The sequence below is a fragment of the Caloenas nicobarica genome, chromosome 2, assembly GCF_036013445.1.
Source record: "Caloenas nicobarica isolate bCalNic1 chromosome 2, bCalNic1.hap1, whole genome shotgun sequence".
Taxonomy (NCBI): domain Eukaryota; kingdom Metazoa; phylum Chordata; class Aves; order Columbiformes; family Columbidae; genus Caloenas; species Caloenas nicobarica.
In genome coordinates, this window is record NC_088246.1 from 53,213,986 (window position 1) to 53,231,097 (window position 17,112).

At 35.7% G+C, this 17,112-nt stretch overlaps 1 protein-coding gene across 6 annotated transcripts in view; it reads left to right on the top strand.

Annotated features, from left to right (window-relative positions):
* The window catches only part of CLASP2 (cytoplasmic linker associated protein 2), a 151,714-nt gene that overhangs the window by 96,819 nt on the left and 37,783 nt on the right, over window positions 1-17,112 (top strand). For 3 of the 6 annotated variants that reach the window (XM_065627458.1, XM_065627457.1, XM_065627462.1), the window contains exons 17-23: window positions 206-261; window positions 1,453-1,623; window positions 4,840-4,863; window positions 7,676-7,693; window positions 9,609-9,710; window positions 14,638-14,808; window positions 15,738-15,845. In XM_065627458.1, coding sequence (XP_065483530.1) covers window positions 206-261; window positions 1,453-1,623; window positions 4,840-4,863; window positions 7,676-7,693; window positions 9,609-9,710; window positions 14,638-14,808; window positions 15,738-15,845 — 650 coding nt within the window. The remainder of the gene's footprint in view (window positions 1-205; window positions 262-1,452; window positions 1,624-4,839; window positions 4,864-7,675; window positions 7,694-9,608; window positions 9,711-14,637; window positions 14,809-15,737; window positions 15,846-17,112) is intronic. The other 3 variants (XM_065627460.1, XM_065627463.1, XM_065627459.1) reach the window with 2 other exon arrangements.

Here is a 17,112-nt window from a genome sequence, read left to right on the forward strand (position 1 = left end):
GGATTAATGCTTTGTGATGAAGACATAATTTTATAAAATACAAAAGATAAGATGATTGTGCTTTCTTTATCGTTCTGTGTTTAATGTGTGTGTTTAAAATATACTGAGAAAGTTGAAGGGGAGAAAAGAACAGAAGCCTTCTATTGTTGCCGTTTGGATCTGATAAATGAGACTTACTGGGTTTGACTTTTTTTTTTTTTTTCAGTCGTCCTCTGTCTTCTAAATGGTCTGCAGCCAGCCCAGCAAACTTTGCAGGCAGAGGTAAGGTGGTTGCTGTACAGTGCGGTGCACAATTATTGTGCTTTATGTTCTTTGAATTAAAAATTCTAAATGCAGCTTAAAATCTTAGAGTCTTAAGCATTTACCCTGTTTCCAACTTGAATAATGATACGTGTCACTACAGACTGCACCTGGAGCTACGATTGCCGAATACTTGCTTCACATTTTATATATTTTCAGTTGTTGCAAGTGTAAGACTTAATTTTCTTTGTAGTGGTACTATTAATTGATCATCTGTCTTGGAGTTTTGTCATGGAACAGTCACTCTCAAAGAAGCAAAACATTATTCTATGGTCTACTCATTATTAGTAGGATTAAGGCAATTGGAAATTAAGGACTTTTAAGGACTTGTACCTTTTATCTATTTACGTGTAACTGCTGCTCTGAAAAAAAAATAAACACACACACACCAGGTTTGTAATACAAAGAGTTTAATTTTGTCTCAAGTTTTCAGAATTTAGTGTCTTCGTCCTCGTTTCACATGATGTGTTTGTAACTCCTGCAGAGTAAATCATCGAACTCCGTTTTTACTAATGGCCAGTAATTGAGAGTTCTTGATACTGAAACTATTAAGGGAGAGTCAAGTTTTGAGGACATAAACCAATGGTTAAAATTAACTGAAGCAAATAGGTAATAATCAGTAAATAATAGGAGGTGGATATAAAAATACTTTACAGAAGATTAGACCCTAAAGCAATGCAAGGTGTGCACTCAGCTTGCCTGTGGCTTTATCCTCGCTGAAGTGTGAGAATATTATCTTCCCCCAGTATCACAAGGAATGCTGTGAATTTCCTTATGTTTGTGAAGCATTCAATAATGTAATAAGTCACGTAAATGTTCAGAATCATGTAATTTGAACTAGAGTGGGAGCACACAGTTTATATTGAGTAATGGTAAAACTTAATGCTGAATGAAGATTAATACTACTCTAAAATAAACTGTTCTTTATCTGGATTTCATGGCAATACCAGGTCTAGTTTGCTTCTTAACCTGAAAAATACTTTGTTTAATATTAACTTGACTTACACTATTTTATATTGTTTTCTTGTACTTCTTGCAGGTATGCTGCAGAAGCAGAAAACACCGAGTTTTTACAGTAATTTTATTCATTACCAACTAATTTCCTAATTTTATTAATATTTTTCTTCTCTTTTTTTTTTTTTTTTTTGCTAGTTTCAGGCAGCAGCAAGAGTGTTCAGAGCCCGGGAACTCTGCAAAGGTCTCGCAGCGACATTGATGTCAATGCTGCCGCCGGTGCGAAGGCGCGCCACGCTGCCGGGCAGACAGCTGGAGCTGGGCGCTTGTCAGCAGCTGGTCTACCTCCAGGATCGTACGCATCACTAGGTAGGGGAACATCTTTGCAACACTGCAAAATGTTTTTTGAGGTTATTGGTCAAAAAGTGACAGGAAAATACTTCTACATTTGAAAAATTGATGTTATTTTTAGTAGTATTGGAGTACTGCAAAAGAGGCAGGTGTTCTCATTTAAGTTATCCAATCACTAGGTGCTTTATTGTGCTGAAAGAATGGAAGCACAAAGAATGCGTCCATACTGTGCTCTTTAAATGTGTTAATCTGGAGTTAATATTAACTATTGAAAGGAACAGTACCTTCACTTAACAGCAAATGGTGATCATGGCTTTGGTTTCTAAAAGTAACAGGGAAATGAGCGTTAGGACTCTTGATTTTCCATTTTTCTCAGCTCTTCAGCTGACTATTTTACAACAAGGCTAAAGAGACATCTTGGCAATAAGTGGTGGCTTCTTCATGTAATACAGAAGTGTTTTACGCAATAATATACAACATGGATTTAGTAGATTTCTTCCTAAGCGTGCTGATGGAACTGTGTGTAAGTTTTTATCTAGGTGACAGTCTTCATTAACAGGCATATTTGCTGTTAGACATAGAAGGTGCTACAAATTGTAAGAGTGCAGAAAAGTATTTGATAGTTGTGGTAGATGCTGGAACCTCCACTACGTCTAAATTAAACCAGTAGGCAGGGAGGTTAAAGGAATATGGTTGTGTTCTTGTTCTTTTTAAAGGTTATCCATACTATAGGGAGGGATAGCAAAGGGGGAGATGAGGTTCAGTGTTCACAAAAGTGTTAGTGTTTTCTTCTCAGCTTATGTGCCAGCTGGGTCACCGAGGAGGCCTGTCCTTCTGTCAGTGTTGCTGAAGATGATCACAAGAGAGGCAGAGAAACTTAAGTAGTTTTTCTGATTTACCTTGTGTTTGGGGAGATGTTAAGATACACATAGACTATGGTTTTCAAAGGTTTTGATTATGCTTTGTTTAAAATTAAAATTTAAGTTTAAAACTATTTTAAATTAGTTGATTCTTTTGTGATCGGGACCTATTTGAAATGGTTTGACTATACCATTGATTTTTGGATTAAGTTTGAGCGTGAGTGATGATGACTTGCTACTTGTAATAGCAATTTCAGATGTGGGCTCCCTCTAGTGCCCGCGGGGAGGAATCGGAGAACCTGCTGGGTAGCAGGTGGACACCAAAGTTTCGCTGCTCAGTTTGCTTGGTGGAGGAGATATGATTGTGGTTATCACTTGAAGAATTCTCAGTTCCTCCTATCTTAGCACATAAAAGCCTGAAATAGGTGGGATGATTATTCTCAAAGATCAGAGTATTGCTTGGTCTATTTTGTTGTGCAACAGGACATATTGTGAAGCTCAGACAAAGCTGGAGTTCAGCTGTTGTGAGAAGTGAAAGTGATAGAGCATGGTGCTAGAAGGAAAAAAGGTCAAATGGAGAAAGAGAAATCTCTCTCTGTTAATGTATCTTCATGGTGCTGAAATGGGCTGCTTCGGTCTTAAGAGTTTTGCAACAAATGAGCTCTTGATTGGAGTATTGGTTTCTTTCAGAACATTTTAAGCAATATGGGATTCATGCCCAGGATTTTGTTAGCAGTGGTTGAGAAGGACACAGAGGTTTTCAGGGTAGTAGATAGTGATGGTTTAGTGCAGAGAAATAGCAGAAGTAAAGAAATAGCTTGTTCTCTTTGTAGTTTATAGATTTGGTAAGGAGAGGTGCCAGAGAGGAACAAATAGCCAATAAGTCCAGGTTGTGTTCTTTTGAAGAATTTGAGTAGCTGGAAAGCTTTGCCACACTAGCAGATGCAATCACTTGTTGGAAAATAATACAACGGTTGTTTGAAATGGCAAAATGTGACGCTAGCAGTGTATAGTAAAGTCAAATCCTATTACAGATGGTATAAGGGCAGTGATAGTCAAGAAGACCAAGATTTGTTTATGGTCACATGAAAGCAGTACTGCTGCATTGACCTTGGCTTATTCTCCTAACAGTTTTTTAATAGCAGTAAGGTAATTTAAATGACATGTAGCTGTCCTCTCTCACCTGTGTAGAGATCGTGACTGTGTTTGACTATGCATTAACCTCAAAATATTGTTTGCTCTTAGTTTTAAATGTAACCTTAAAATGAATGGTGTGTGAATCCAAGCAAGTGCCATGTTTCAGAAAATAGACAACGTCATAATGTTCTCCCCTCTGTTCATATTAAGGGGATTGTTTATACTAGTCCAAATTTGTAAACTTAAATGATGGAATTGTCAAGTTAATGCTGACCATAGTACTAAAATATTTAGACAGTGTTACTGTATTTCCTTAATGCTTTCCACATCTTCTCAGGTGTTGTAGTCAATACCAAAATAAAGAACATTGTCTGCTGGAGCTTGAGTTTGTTTTCAGCCTTATGTACAGAGAAACATCTACCTTTTTACTTAACTGCCAAATTTAGAGCCTCAGAGGACCACAAGTTCATGAACATAGTAATCTTTAGTTGTCTCTACCCATCTTTTCCCTTTTTATTATTAATAGAACTCTTGCTTGCTTATTTATGATTTTTTAAGACTGTTTAAGAAGCAGGAGGACATACTTTACTTTAGTTATTCTAGATGTTGACTGTCTTTGACATCCTTATAGTACTACTGTCCTTTTTGAGGAGACTTGAGCAGTAATTATATGTCTCTCACTAAATATTTTAATTTTGATTTTTACTGTCAGAATATGTATGCACTACCTTCCAGCTGAACTGATAAATCTTTAATGCTTTCAAACCAAGAGTGGAACTTTCTCGTATTTGTCCTCTGTCTTTATTGTGATGTCTTTTTCCCTCCTGTGCCTTACCCCAGTGGGGCTTCCTGCTCTGTAGCAAATTTCAGAAGAAATATGAATATTGTGGCTCAGTAATGATATAAATATGTACTGATGCTTCAGTAACTGTTGAACATCAAGCATGAAACAGTTCATAAATATTTTACTAGTAAGGATTTGCCCAAATCTGGGTAGTAGGGACAGAATCAAGGTTCATGCCTGGGTACCTGTACCCCATTCTGTAATTTTGTACCTTGAACTGAGAGAAACAAACTTTACTTAAGGTAGCTTATACATGCATGAATTAGATAAACGTGTCTGCTGTATTTAATATTAATGTATTTTCCTTAATTAATGTTTTATGACTCTGCTGTGAACATCCTTATTCTAACACACTAAGTTTTCCATGTTTATTTGCCTGCTTTTTCAACAAAGAGGATACTTCTGACAAGATGGATGGTAAGAAATTGTTTAGTCTGTCCTCTAATTCTATTAAATATTTAATAAAGTGTCTTCTATGTTAAATTATTCATGTTTAATATATTTGTCTGTTCATTAACAAAACACTATGCTGTTTTCATTAACCTGTATGTAATCTTGATGTTTTAATATGCGTTGGGTTATTGCTGTATTTGTCAATATTTTTGATTGGAGTTTATCAGCAACATAAATGTTATCAGAAATTGGATGTTACTCCTATTTTTGTTTAAGGCTCTATTAATTAGAGAGCAATTCTGCAATCAATGCTTACTATTTTTTTTAATTGGCTCTAGTTCCATCATATTTCATAGTTTTACCTCTAAAGTCAAATTTTTTTGACTTCTTGGCAGAACAGCAGTGGGAGAGCAAAAGATGCTTGACCACGTAACTTAAGGTTTTTTAAAACATAAAACTAAAATCTTCTCTTTCAAAAGTAGTCTTATTCAAAATCTAGTCTAGCTACGTATTTTTAAGTGCCCGTAAATCACATAATACAATATAATTCTGTTGAAGAATAGTTTCTTAAAAAGACCTGTTAAAATAGCTTACCAAATATTGCACCTAAGTTTTATAGCATTTCTTTTTTCATAATTCACTGTAGTAAGCACATGGAGGAAGTTGTCGTATATTTTTATCCTAATGGCAAAACAATTGAGCATCAGGCTTCTCATAGCAGTTGTCTGTTTCAGGTGTGTAAGTACTGCTTCCCATATAATAAAGTGACCGAGTCCCAGCTTGATGCCTGATAATTCTGGTTCTAATTTATTGCCTGGGAACAATTAACGAGTCAGTTATGTTTGCTACTAAATAATTGCCACTTGTTTATTAACAGTACGTATTTCAAAGAACGAGTAGTTTACTAGAAGCAAAGCAGGTGGTATTTTTCATAGAAATGAAAACAGCAAGAAGGTAGATCACTAAAACTCAGAATCCTGAATAATTTTAAAGCTCAGATAATCAGTTTCATGAGAGATACTTTTTGGAAGAATTTGAGCCATTTTTGAGTATTGCAGATGGCAAGCCTACTTAGCAGAAAGGAGGGGAGTTTGTACAGGATAGTAGTGTCTGTCTTGCTTGTTTTCGTATCAGATTTCTTTATGTAGCATATAATATGATTTATTCATATCTGTGCTAAACACTTAATCTTGAGGTTATATGCATTGTCACCAGCAATCAAGGTTCTTAGAGCCATGTGTATGTGTACAGGCTTTTTCTTTTGTTCACACTGGTAGTCACAACTAATGGTGTCTCACACTTTTTTAAAAATAGTAGGGAAGTGCTACAAAACTGATCAGAATAACAGGGTTGTTTGGTTTTGGTTTTTTCCTAGAGGATATCTATAGAGATGATGTGTGAGACAGAATAAGCACAGCTCATCTCTCCAGCTGTAGTTATAGGATAGAGCTACCCGGATCTAACCACCACTAGGAGGAACTAATAGTTTTTCTGTTTCCCACTAATCTTGGCCACATGTTTCTACCACTTGTTTTAGTAGTGCCTTGTAATGGTCTGTTATCAATCACTGTAGATGAACAAACTCTAGAAAGCTGATTTAACAAACCAAAAGTGAATAGTATTTTGTTATTTAGCTTTTGGAGCTGACAGTGAGTCTTTAGCTACCCAAACCTGGTGGTAGCACAAGGGTAGAGAGGCAGGAGAAGGAGAACCAGCCCTTTTAGGAGCAGGTCACTGTGAGCCTGGCTTGGGTGTTGCATAGAACCTGCTTTCCAAGGTCCAGCTTGGGAAGAATGTTGGATATGGGGGGAGGGGGGGTAAGTTTAGAGTTTGTTTTCTTTTCATACAGACTGGAAAACTTTGAGACACTCCTACATACATATTAGTGTAACTCATTTTTGTGAAGAAGCATTGAAATTTACACTGAATTATTTTTTAGAGGGAGTTTTAAAAATAGTGCCTTGAAGATAGTAGAATATGAGAAAGCCATAGCCAGATGTGCTGAGAAAGCCAAGTTCAGGCAGACATTTTAATCATTGTAGTTCTCTTACAAGGCAGAAATGTCAAAGAGTGAAAACAAAAATGGAAGTAGACTTTGATTTTTTTTGAGGCATTTAACATTTTTATTACTACTAACATAACATTTTATTCCATAATGATTTGTTTCAAAGGAGCTTAGAGAGAGGAAGGTGTGCTCTTTAGATAGCTTCCCATCAAATCCGAGGTACTGATGTCAGTAAAAAGATTTGTCTGACTCATTTTATCCTAATCAAGCCTTGTTAAGCTTGGCATACCTGTTCAAGCGTGATCTGGTTTCAGCAAGCTCATTTTACTTAAACTTCTCTGAGCAAAACTTGATCTTGTGCATGTAGATCTGCAGACTAATTAATGGACTTAATTCAGAGAAATCCTCCTTGCTGGCAGTGCTTATCAAATTATCACTGTCCAGTGTGGGAAATGCTGTCCTTGTGTTTTCCTCTGAGGTAATTTATAATAGTATGTTTTGTATTTTCAGAAGAGCTTGCATTAATGTATTTTAATGTTTGTTTCGAGCTGCACATGTAATTTTGTTGACTTATTTAAATATTTTTTGGTGGTGGTTTTGTAACAAGTTTGGATGGCAGTGCTATATATTGTGTTCTTGTAAATCACTAACGATATGGTATGGATGTTTCTTGATAATTTTGCTTGGGTTCTATAATGGAATTGCAACACAAAAGCTTTAGCCCCTTTGACTTAATAAAATTTGTCAAGGTTCGTAAGATTAATCTCAAAGGAATTGGAGAGACACAGTATTGTTTGGAATATCATGTGTTTTGTTATTTTTTCTGTTTAGGAACAGCTTCTGAAGATGGTAAGAAAATATTTTGTTAGACTAGCTAATATTTTCAGCTTCATATTTTCATTGATACAATTCAAGCTTTAGAAATAGAATATGGTCTTTCTGGGGCTTTGTGGAGGTTCATAACTCCAGATAGCTTATGCATCTAATACTTGGTTGTCATGTAGTGTTTTTTAAATTCTTTTGCTTTTATTTTAATTCTCAAGTATTCATCTGCAGTAGAAGTGTCGTCGCTTAACATTTTAGTCTGAAAACACAGGAGCTTTATAATTTTGCATTTGTTTTTTAAAGCAAATCTTGTCACAGAATATTTCATCAAATGTGTTCATGCTCTGGGAAGCAGGTGCTGCTATTACTTATCTCTCTGAGACTTGGGAATTCATTTTCACTACGCTATTAACATTTAAACCTGTCATTAGTGAATGGATGTTGAGACTCCAAGTTCATTTGCCTAAATACAAACTGCTTTATTATTATTTAGATAAAATTGAGCCAGATTCCAAGCGATAATTTAACCCAGTATCAAAATAGTGGCACTCTGTATTCCTAGAATTTTGGGCCAAATTCCGAATGCAGTTACATGCCTTGCAGTCTCACAGCACTCAGTGGGAAAGCACTGCCATTGCACGGGGATAACTAGTAGAGCTTGGACTAGTTAATCTAACCGTTCTTGCTAACCTATTGTTTTCTAATAGTTTAGTGAATAACCTCCTTTATCCTAATTCTCTTCTTATAGACTCTCATCTATGGCTATTCCCTCTACTTGGATGAATAATGTTAACTTGGTTGGTCTCCAAATTCTGCTGTGGAATGCCTAAAGAGGCTAGAACTAAATAACAGTCTGTTATTCTTCTGGGTCAAATTTTGACTCTACATGTCTAGAAAATATTTCAATTATGCCGGTTTTAAAAGTGGGTTACTTGTTGAGCTAGATCCACCCTGTACAAGTGTTTTGGGTTTAATTCTTGCGATGTTTAAGAATTACATCTAGCATGGGTTTTGCTTTTGTTCCATTTTTTCTATTGTTTGAGAGGTTGGCTTAGGAAATGTAGCACACGACTCTACTATTTTCTTTTAAGAAAAATCTTTCAGTTATCTATAATTCATCCAACTGGGATCTTCTTTTCTTTTGTAACTTCATTTTATACTCTGAATGTTATGAGGAATGTGGCTCATAATGCAGAGAAGTTTAACCCAAAACCAAGATGGTTTGGCATTCTAGAAAAAAGTGAATCTATCGTTTTAGTTGTAGATACTCACTTTAATCTCTTTCTCAGTTCTTCTATCTGTGGCGGAGAGTAGTATTTTATTATGTTGTCACTGAGAAGTACTGAAGTGTATTTAGTCTCTGCAAAAGGCTTGGGAAATCCTGCACGAGTCTATATGACTGTGGCCAGGAAAACAGCAGAATCTTCAGTAATAGGAAAGCTAGTATTTAGATTTCTAAAAAGAGGAATGAAGTTAGGAAGAAACGTCAGAACTCTATTAAAAAACTAGTCAACATAATTTTTATAGTTTTATGACAGCAAAAATGGAACTACGGCCACAAGTAATAATCAAAAGACTGTACCGGATACAGCAGCATTAGTGTATGCATTGCCTAATATATTTAATAAACTTCCACTTTTTTAATACAGTCAACCTATTTATGTAGGAAGCAAGAACTAGCTAGCTAGTTCAGGGTGTTTAAGTGATGTTAATTGTTTACTCAAACATGTAGTATTAGAGGAGAAGTATTTTGATTCCTCAATTACTAAGTCTTTCAAAGTGTTCAAATTTCTACTAATTATCCCAAGCGAATTTTCACCAGTTGAGTTACCTTATGCTTCTTTTTTATCTACAGAAACTTAATATCAGTAAATGCTACTGATGCTTTGCTTTCTACATTACTGTGAAAAACTGATTTAATGCCATTTTTCTTTTATAGGTCGTGTACGAACAAAGTTTTCAACGCCTTCTGTTGGTATTGGAAATTCTAAAACAGATTCCAGAGGACGGAGTAGAACCAAAGTGGTGTCGCAGTCTCAGCGTATGTATTTTCAGTTTGTCAGCTATACCTGATAAAGAGGCCAAATGTTTAAGCATATATTCATTGACCAATGGCTACAGTCAAAGTTAATTTTAAAAACAAGCTACATACTGAGTTGTTGTTCTGTGCCTTAGGTTCATCATCGCCAGACAAAAATGAAGGTATTTTTTTCAGTGTTTTGGATCAGTGGTATTTGCATGCTTTTCTAATTCATGTTGTTTTTTTCTGGACAAAATTCTAGGTTAGGTCTTAGTTTGCCAATTAGATTAGATAACAGCAGGAAATGAAATCTACCCTTAAATTCTGTCTTCGGTTATAACTTCTCAACATTCTTTTCCTCCCTTTCTGACCTCTCCAACATAAAAGACCAGTAAACTCATGCATCTGTTACATGTGACACATGGACGAGTAATACAGAAGAATGGGTAGGCTGAATGGTGTCCTCAGTGTTACCTGCAAAACCTAATTTTTCATTTTTCAAGACGTCTTATTTTTCAGCCAGAAATACCTGTTATCATTTTAAGCTAGGTTCTACTCTAGCTCTTGGATATATACCCCTCTTTGTGTATTATAGCTGTTACCTTTACTTAAATCTGCTTTGGAGTAAAGATACGAAACCCTAACTTTATAATCAGGTACTTAGCTTTCATTGAACCAAAGGCTTAAAACAATCAATTTACTGTACATCAGCTAATCCACAGTAATTAGCTATGTTCGTTTAGAAACCAAAACAAACGCAAAATTTCTGATCTAGCTGAGCACTGTCATTAATTAAGAAGGCCTGATCACCTCACATTCTTTGGCACTGGCTGACCTACAGCAATTTTTTCACATAGCTGATGCCTCCAACAGACATCATCTGACCAAGCTCTGTAGTGTTTTCAGGTTCCTATCTTTGTTTAATTAAGTGAAATGCAATGAAATTAATGGAAGGAAGGCAACACTAAAATTAAAATAAACTAAACAATCCTGTAGTTTGTCAGGTCTAATGTTTTAAACCCAGTAAATTACACAGGTTTTGAATTTTCCAGTATACCTATTTTGCTATCAGTAACCCTTAAAACCCCTAATTCTGTGTTTAATGGCAGAGACATTTGTCTTCCTAGCAATGACTGCTTTTATCATAAATAGAATTACTTTAGAGGTTAAAAAAGCATGGGGTTTGTTTTTCTTGTTAGAGTACTTCCCATTCAGTTTTACGTTATGTCATTTTCAAACAAATACTGTTGGATCAAACCTAATCCAATGCTTGCAGGTTTTGTGAAATAAAACTCTTAAAAAAAATCTGAACCAATAAATAATAAAATCCAATAACAGTTCCCTTAAGTTAATTTTTTGCTTTGACAGTGCTCTAATCTCACAAGCATATGTGGAATGAGAGCTTGAAAATAAAGGCTAGTTATTGGCTGTGACAAAGGTTGTGCAAAAACTTTTCCAATGTTAAGATGACTATGCTATATCATAAGCAAAGAATATTTGAATTAATAATTTAAGGGAGAGAGGAGCTAACAGTCCTGTCAAATCACCTTTTGCTGTCATGAAAAGCTGTAAGCAGTATCTGTAACATTAGTATTAAGAAAGTTCTGAAATAAGCTTTTTGAAAATACTTTCATACTTTAAATAGATTTGGTAATTTCTTAGAAAGTTGAGGTGTTGAATTGTTGAATTGTTATTGAAAAAGTTGAATTGTTATTGAAATAACTGGATTTGTCTACATGCAATATTGTCTCTAAAAGCACGAATGCATCTTTCCAGCCTTTTTTTACTACTTCTGTTCAGAACTGATGGCTGCAGATAGCTCGTTATAACCTGTCAGTGGGGGAGAACAAGAATTCTGAGATGTTTTAAGGAAGATAAACAGGGCAAATACAAATGGAGAGGCAAAGGAGAACTGTTGGGCACTGTGTGTCGGCTGTTTGGGTGATGCTTCTCTATGGGACTGAAAATTTTCACAGCATTGTGGAGAGCGAGATGCTTGATGTTTCCGTACAGGGGATCGTTTTAGTTCCCCAGCTTATAGTGGGAGAATAGCTTCGTATTAGATTTAAGCTTTTATTTTTTTAAAAGCCACTGTAACACCGATGCTTTTGTAAATTCAGGGTTACAGCTATTCAGTACTTCTGTTCAAATATCATTTTATGAAAGACTTGCAAACTTGAATGCTTTTCCAAAAAAAAAAAAAAAGTTTTTAGGGTTTTAGAAGCCCTTTACTCTTCCTCTTCTTTTTTTAAATTGTAACATTAAAAATGCATATACAATCTATATCTCATTATTGTATTCTTATCTATGGAAAAAAATTGTTCCATTTTTTTCCTCTCCCTGTTTGGTCATCAGGTAGTTGAACAAGGTGTGCTGAAACTACATTACAGTCTTCATTCAGGAAAAAAGTATAAAATTTCTGAATGGAAACAAATTCTTACTTTTATACTTCGGATTGATTTTAAAGAGGAACACCTGAAATTCTATGCAAGTCTTTTCAGTTGTACCATTGTGAGGTTTTTTGGTTTTTTATTTTTTGTCATCCACCGCACCTGCAGCTCAGTTTCTTTACTGTCTGTCTCAAAAAAAATGTTTTGGCCTTGTGTGTAATTTTTGTTCAGCTGTTGAACTTCTTGAACCTTTTTGGCAATGTAGTATTCTTTTAAAGTGACTTGAAGGCTACCGTTTCATGTTTAATTGAAATGTAATTCTTCAGTATTATCCAGTTGTTGCTTTGAAAGCTGAAGAATTGTTATTTGCCTGTGCAGCTTTGCTTCATCTGCTTTGTATATAGCATCCGAGTTTAGTTCTTCAACTGTGGAAGCTACTTAAAAGCACTGCTTTAGCATAACCCCCTTGTGGCTTTTTTTCCTGTGTGAAATGACTAAAGCTTTCTTATTTCCATTTGCCATCCATTTTTTAATCTGCTCTGCTCCCTCCCTCTTCATGGATTATAAACCCTTACCCTAATCCTGCCTTTACACTTGTTCAGGATCACAGTCTGCTAACCCCATTGGTGGTAAGAGTCTACAGAATTTGTGTATACATCATTGTTTGATCACCTGTTTTGACATATCTCATATAAGGACCCTATTCAGCAGAAATTTTGGCTCGCTTTTTTTCTGTATGCTGCTCTTACTTAATTGGATGCAATCCTTATTTAGAAGGCAGTAGAGATGGGAGGTTTTTGTCATTGTGGAATACTGTTTTAGTAATCCTTTTTTCATCGTTCAGTTTGCTTAGATCTACTACTGGTGTTAGTACTGGCAACAGTATGCCAATGCTGTTATTAGCATAATATTTTCAGGATATTAAGCTTCATTTGGTTTATTTACACTAGAGTGGTGCACTTTGCAAGTCAGACAATAGAAAGATAAATAAAGCGTTAGAATGAGAGGTTGCATTTCCTTCAGGCTTCTGACCCATTGAAGAAAACCTTCTAAAAGTCTCTGATATTGTGAAAACTTTTACAGTATTTTATTGGTTTAGAAATGTAGGTTAGGAAGAAGGCATAGTAGTATCAGGCCTAAGTTGAAATGCCTTGATATGAAGAAACTGCCAAACCCTGAATTTTTGCAGACTACAGCAGTTATAGATTTGCCTATTCTTTTTTTTGCTACAGAAGTTATGCTTGTTTTTTCCAGCCTGCATAATATTTTATTTATCATTTCTGCTGAATAGGTGTGTAGTTTGGAAAAGGGATTTTGCGAAATAATCATTTCAAGTTTGAATTCAAACAATGAATCTGGAAGTATATGCATGGTACATTGGTTTAGTTTTCTCCCTTCCACCCAATATATGTTTTATTTTGTTTGGGATTTTGTTTCTTTTCCCATATAGACAAGCTTTAATCAACTTGTATCTTTTTTTAAATGTGCGTCATAAGAAGTAATCCATGAAACTCACTTGAGATGTTGCATGTCAAGTCTATAGATCTGATAGCATAGCTGTGGTCATATCGTTATGTGATTATTTTTAAAATGTTAATGAAAGGTTTGTATCTGTGTGTAAGTAGTCTTTGGTTAAAATTATGTTTTGGTTTTTATTTGGTCAGAATTCTTGAATTCTGCAGCTGGAAACAATATATTCATATGAACTGGTGGTATGAATTAGTTATAAGTAGAGAAAAATGGATTATTGGTAAAGGCTTAGAACTTGATATTTCAGTTACAGAAAATTTAAAATTAGGGATCAGTGACCAGTTTCTGGTAGTGAGTACAGTGTGTTGACCATTGATAGCACTTTGTAATGTACAGTGTTGATTAATAAAAATGTGAGATGTTTAAATATGTCGTGATCAATTTTTTAGCTTGTTTAGAACTAACTGAAGATTTTCTTCAAATTTGTGAGGTAACCTCCACAGAAGTGAATATGAGTATTTTAATTGTCTTCAGTGACATTTTATTTAATTTCTCAGAGAATAGTGCTTGAAGACCCCATGCTTTTAAAAGCAAGGGAGAAGAGTTTAAATGTTAATAAAGGAAGTTAATTTATTACAGCATTGGTTGCATTGAAAAGGGCTGGGATAATGATGAAATTGCTAGTTTGAAGTTGCTCCCTTTAGCTTTCTAGCAGTTTTTTTTCTTTTTTAATAGGAAGTGTGATTAGTAAGACCATGTAGCTTAAAAAATGAACACACCAGTGTTCGTGTTAGGGACATTGGAACTGTTGATGAAGACTAGAAATATTATTTATGGTTTCTTGAGCATATCTAGTGCTAAATACCATGCCAAGTACTTCCTTGCATTGGTAATTTTGTCTACCTTGTATGTAGTGCTATAAGAACTTGGACCAAGGCTTTCTATTTCACATTTTTACCTTCTAAGTTTTTCCAAATAATTTAAATCTACCACCACTTTACTACTAACTGTAAGATTTTTTTTTTTCTTTTTAACCATGGTAATTTCTCTTCTACACTGTTACTTATATTTATCCGTTTTGCCTTCAGCTGGCAGCAGATCTGGGTCTCCTGGAAGAGTTTTGACAACAACCACACTTTCCACTATGAACACAGGAGTTCAGAGAGTGTTGGTGAATCCTGCAACTGCACAAAAACGAAGCAAAATCCCACGAAGTCAGGGATGCAGTAGAGAAGCGAGTCCTTCCAGATTGTCAGTAGGTAAGAATCACTGAATAAGTTTCTTTGTAGGCTTTCTTACTTTAAATGCTGGATATATATCTACAGCTTGCTTTTAGCTACAGGTGGATGATAAAATTATACATGGTACTACAAATCTAAACCATGCCTGTTTTCTGAGGCTAGTCTTTGATATATGAGGCAGTTTTAAATTTAAGCTGAAACTTTAATTTTTTTGTTGTCAGAATGCACTGGTTCTTTTCCTCACCTTCCTTTCTTCTCTTTCACTTTTCTTTACTTCTTATCCCCATTCCCAAAATACCCACATCCATTGAATAAAAGTGTTACCATTTTAAAAATATTTTCTTCATTACTTTTGTGTGTATTCTGTGTATGTGTGTGTATGTCCTTCTGTGATACAAAAATGAATGTCGTATCTTAAACCTCACAGTATAACCCGATGATACTTCATTACAAAAAAATACTATTGAAAAATATCAGTTGATTTTAATGGCATTGCTACTGGTCTTTGTTTTGTATTTTGATTTTTACCTTAGCTGCATTAATTTTATATTTTCCTTCTTTAGAAGGCTGTGAGTTTTTTTCTTTTCGGTTACGGTTTATTAACTTACCTTGAACACAAATTCTGAATCGATAGTTATATTTTTTTATTGCTTGTTTCCTCTCTGATGTTTTTCAAGAGGTTTTTCAATCACTTTGTAAAGAGTTGGTAAATCCCTTTTTTAGAAGAAATAATTTAATTGAACTGGCTAGGCTTAGTGTAATCCAGTGCAATGAAGAAAGTGTGTGGAAACAGTTAATGACTTAAAATACGGCATAATCGTCAAGGAGTCTTTTCTTAGAAATGCGTCTTTGATCTTACCGCAAACCAGAATTGCATTAAAACCGCAACTTTTCTTGTGTCTTCTCCCTTCTGTGCTGCTGTTTGTCTGCACCCTGAATCATACTAGCGCGAGGCAGCCGCATTCCTCGGCCTAGTGTGAGTCAGGGCTGCAGTCGGGAGGCCAGCCGCGAAAGCAGCAGGGACACGAGCCCTGTCCGCTCTTTTCCACCCCTCGGTAAGTACTCGGAGCCCCTTGTCGTGCATGGCTATCTGTGCCCTTCGTTATTTGCGCCTAACGACCCCGTGCCTCCTTCATTTAGCTTGTAGCCGGCCACCGTTGTTTTCCCTTCCTTTGGCTCGCTCACCGCTTAACTGCGATGGAGAATTGACCAATGCGTGAATGGGTTGCACCCTGGAAAAAATAAACACTTTGCTAGTGTTAGTCTTATTTAAATACCAAGCCCGGAGCTAATAAGGTTCATAGATTTTAGGCACTTACTAAATTAGTAAGAATAAGGTTCGCAGATGTTAGGTTTTGGGCACTTATAAGGCGTTAAGTCACAAGAATGGTATTTGTTAAGATAAGCAGGAGAAGGTTAGGAGATGATGCCCTTGCTCTCAGAAGATAAGATGGTGACACCAACGCAAGAACCAGTTCATACTGTTTTTGCGGTTACAAGCTGATTAACGAAAGAATGTAGTGCAAATGCAAAGGATTTCCTGGAAATGTAATGAACATATATAATCTGTGTGGATATAGCCTTTGTCTGGAGCTTCTTCAGGGCCCTCACTAGGCAGAGCTATCCCTGTGAGAGCGCCTGAGTGACATGTGTCAATCATTAAATGGAATGCTACTTTTAAAACCTTAAACTCTGATTTTAGAAGTTTCTTCAATTTGCCAATTTTACAGTATCAGTGCGATACGCCGCGCCTAGAGACTTTATTTTCAAAAGGACAATTATGCTTTTGGGAAGTTTTTTGAAAGGATGTGTTTCTCTTTTTATTACAGCACTCATTTCTGGGGTGCAGTTAGATAATCCATTTCTCCCTGGGCAGCTAGAGCAAAGAATGCAGTGTGGCTGCCACCCTCGGCCTTTCCCTGCACCAACAGCTGGGGTCTGCTAGTCCTCCACATTGCTTCCGAGTCAATAAATCATTTTGGTGTATAAGACGAAAATACGCTTAATTTTATGTCTCCTTATCTATGTTGTCATCACTGTGTTGTTAAAAAAATAATTTAAAAAATTAAGTTTTTGCTATTAAAGCAAGTAAATATGATGGTGCAGATAAGGGGCCAATCTATTGAAGCAGAACTGTATTCTGAGGCTGCTTTCTATTTTCTAAAAATGAACAGGGCAAGTAGCGAAGTCCTTTCCCAAGCAGATGAACCAAAGTACAGTTCTGAAGTTTACTTTTAATCTGTCTAGAACAAGTGATAAGAAATTAAAGTAGCAGCTGTTGTTACATAGGGAAGCAGAGAGGAATTGGAAACTTCAGCGTTC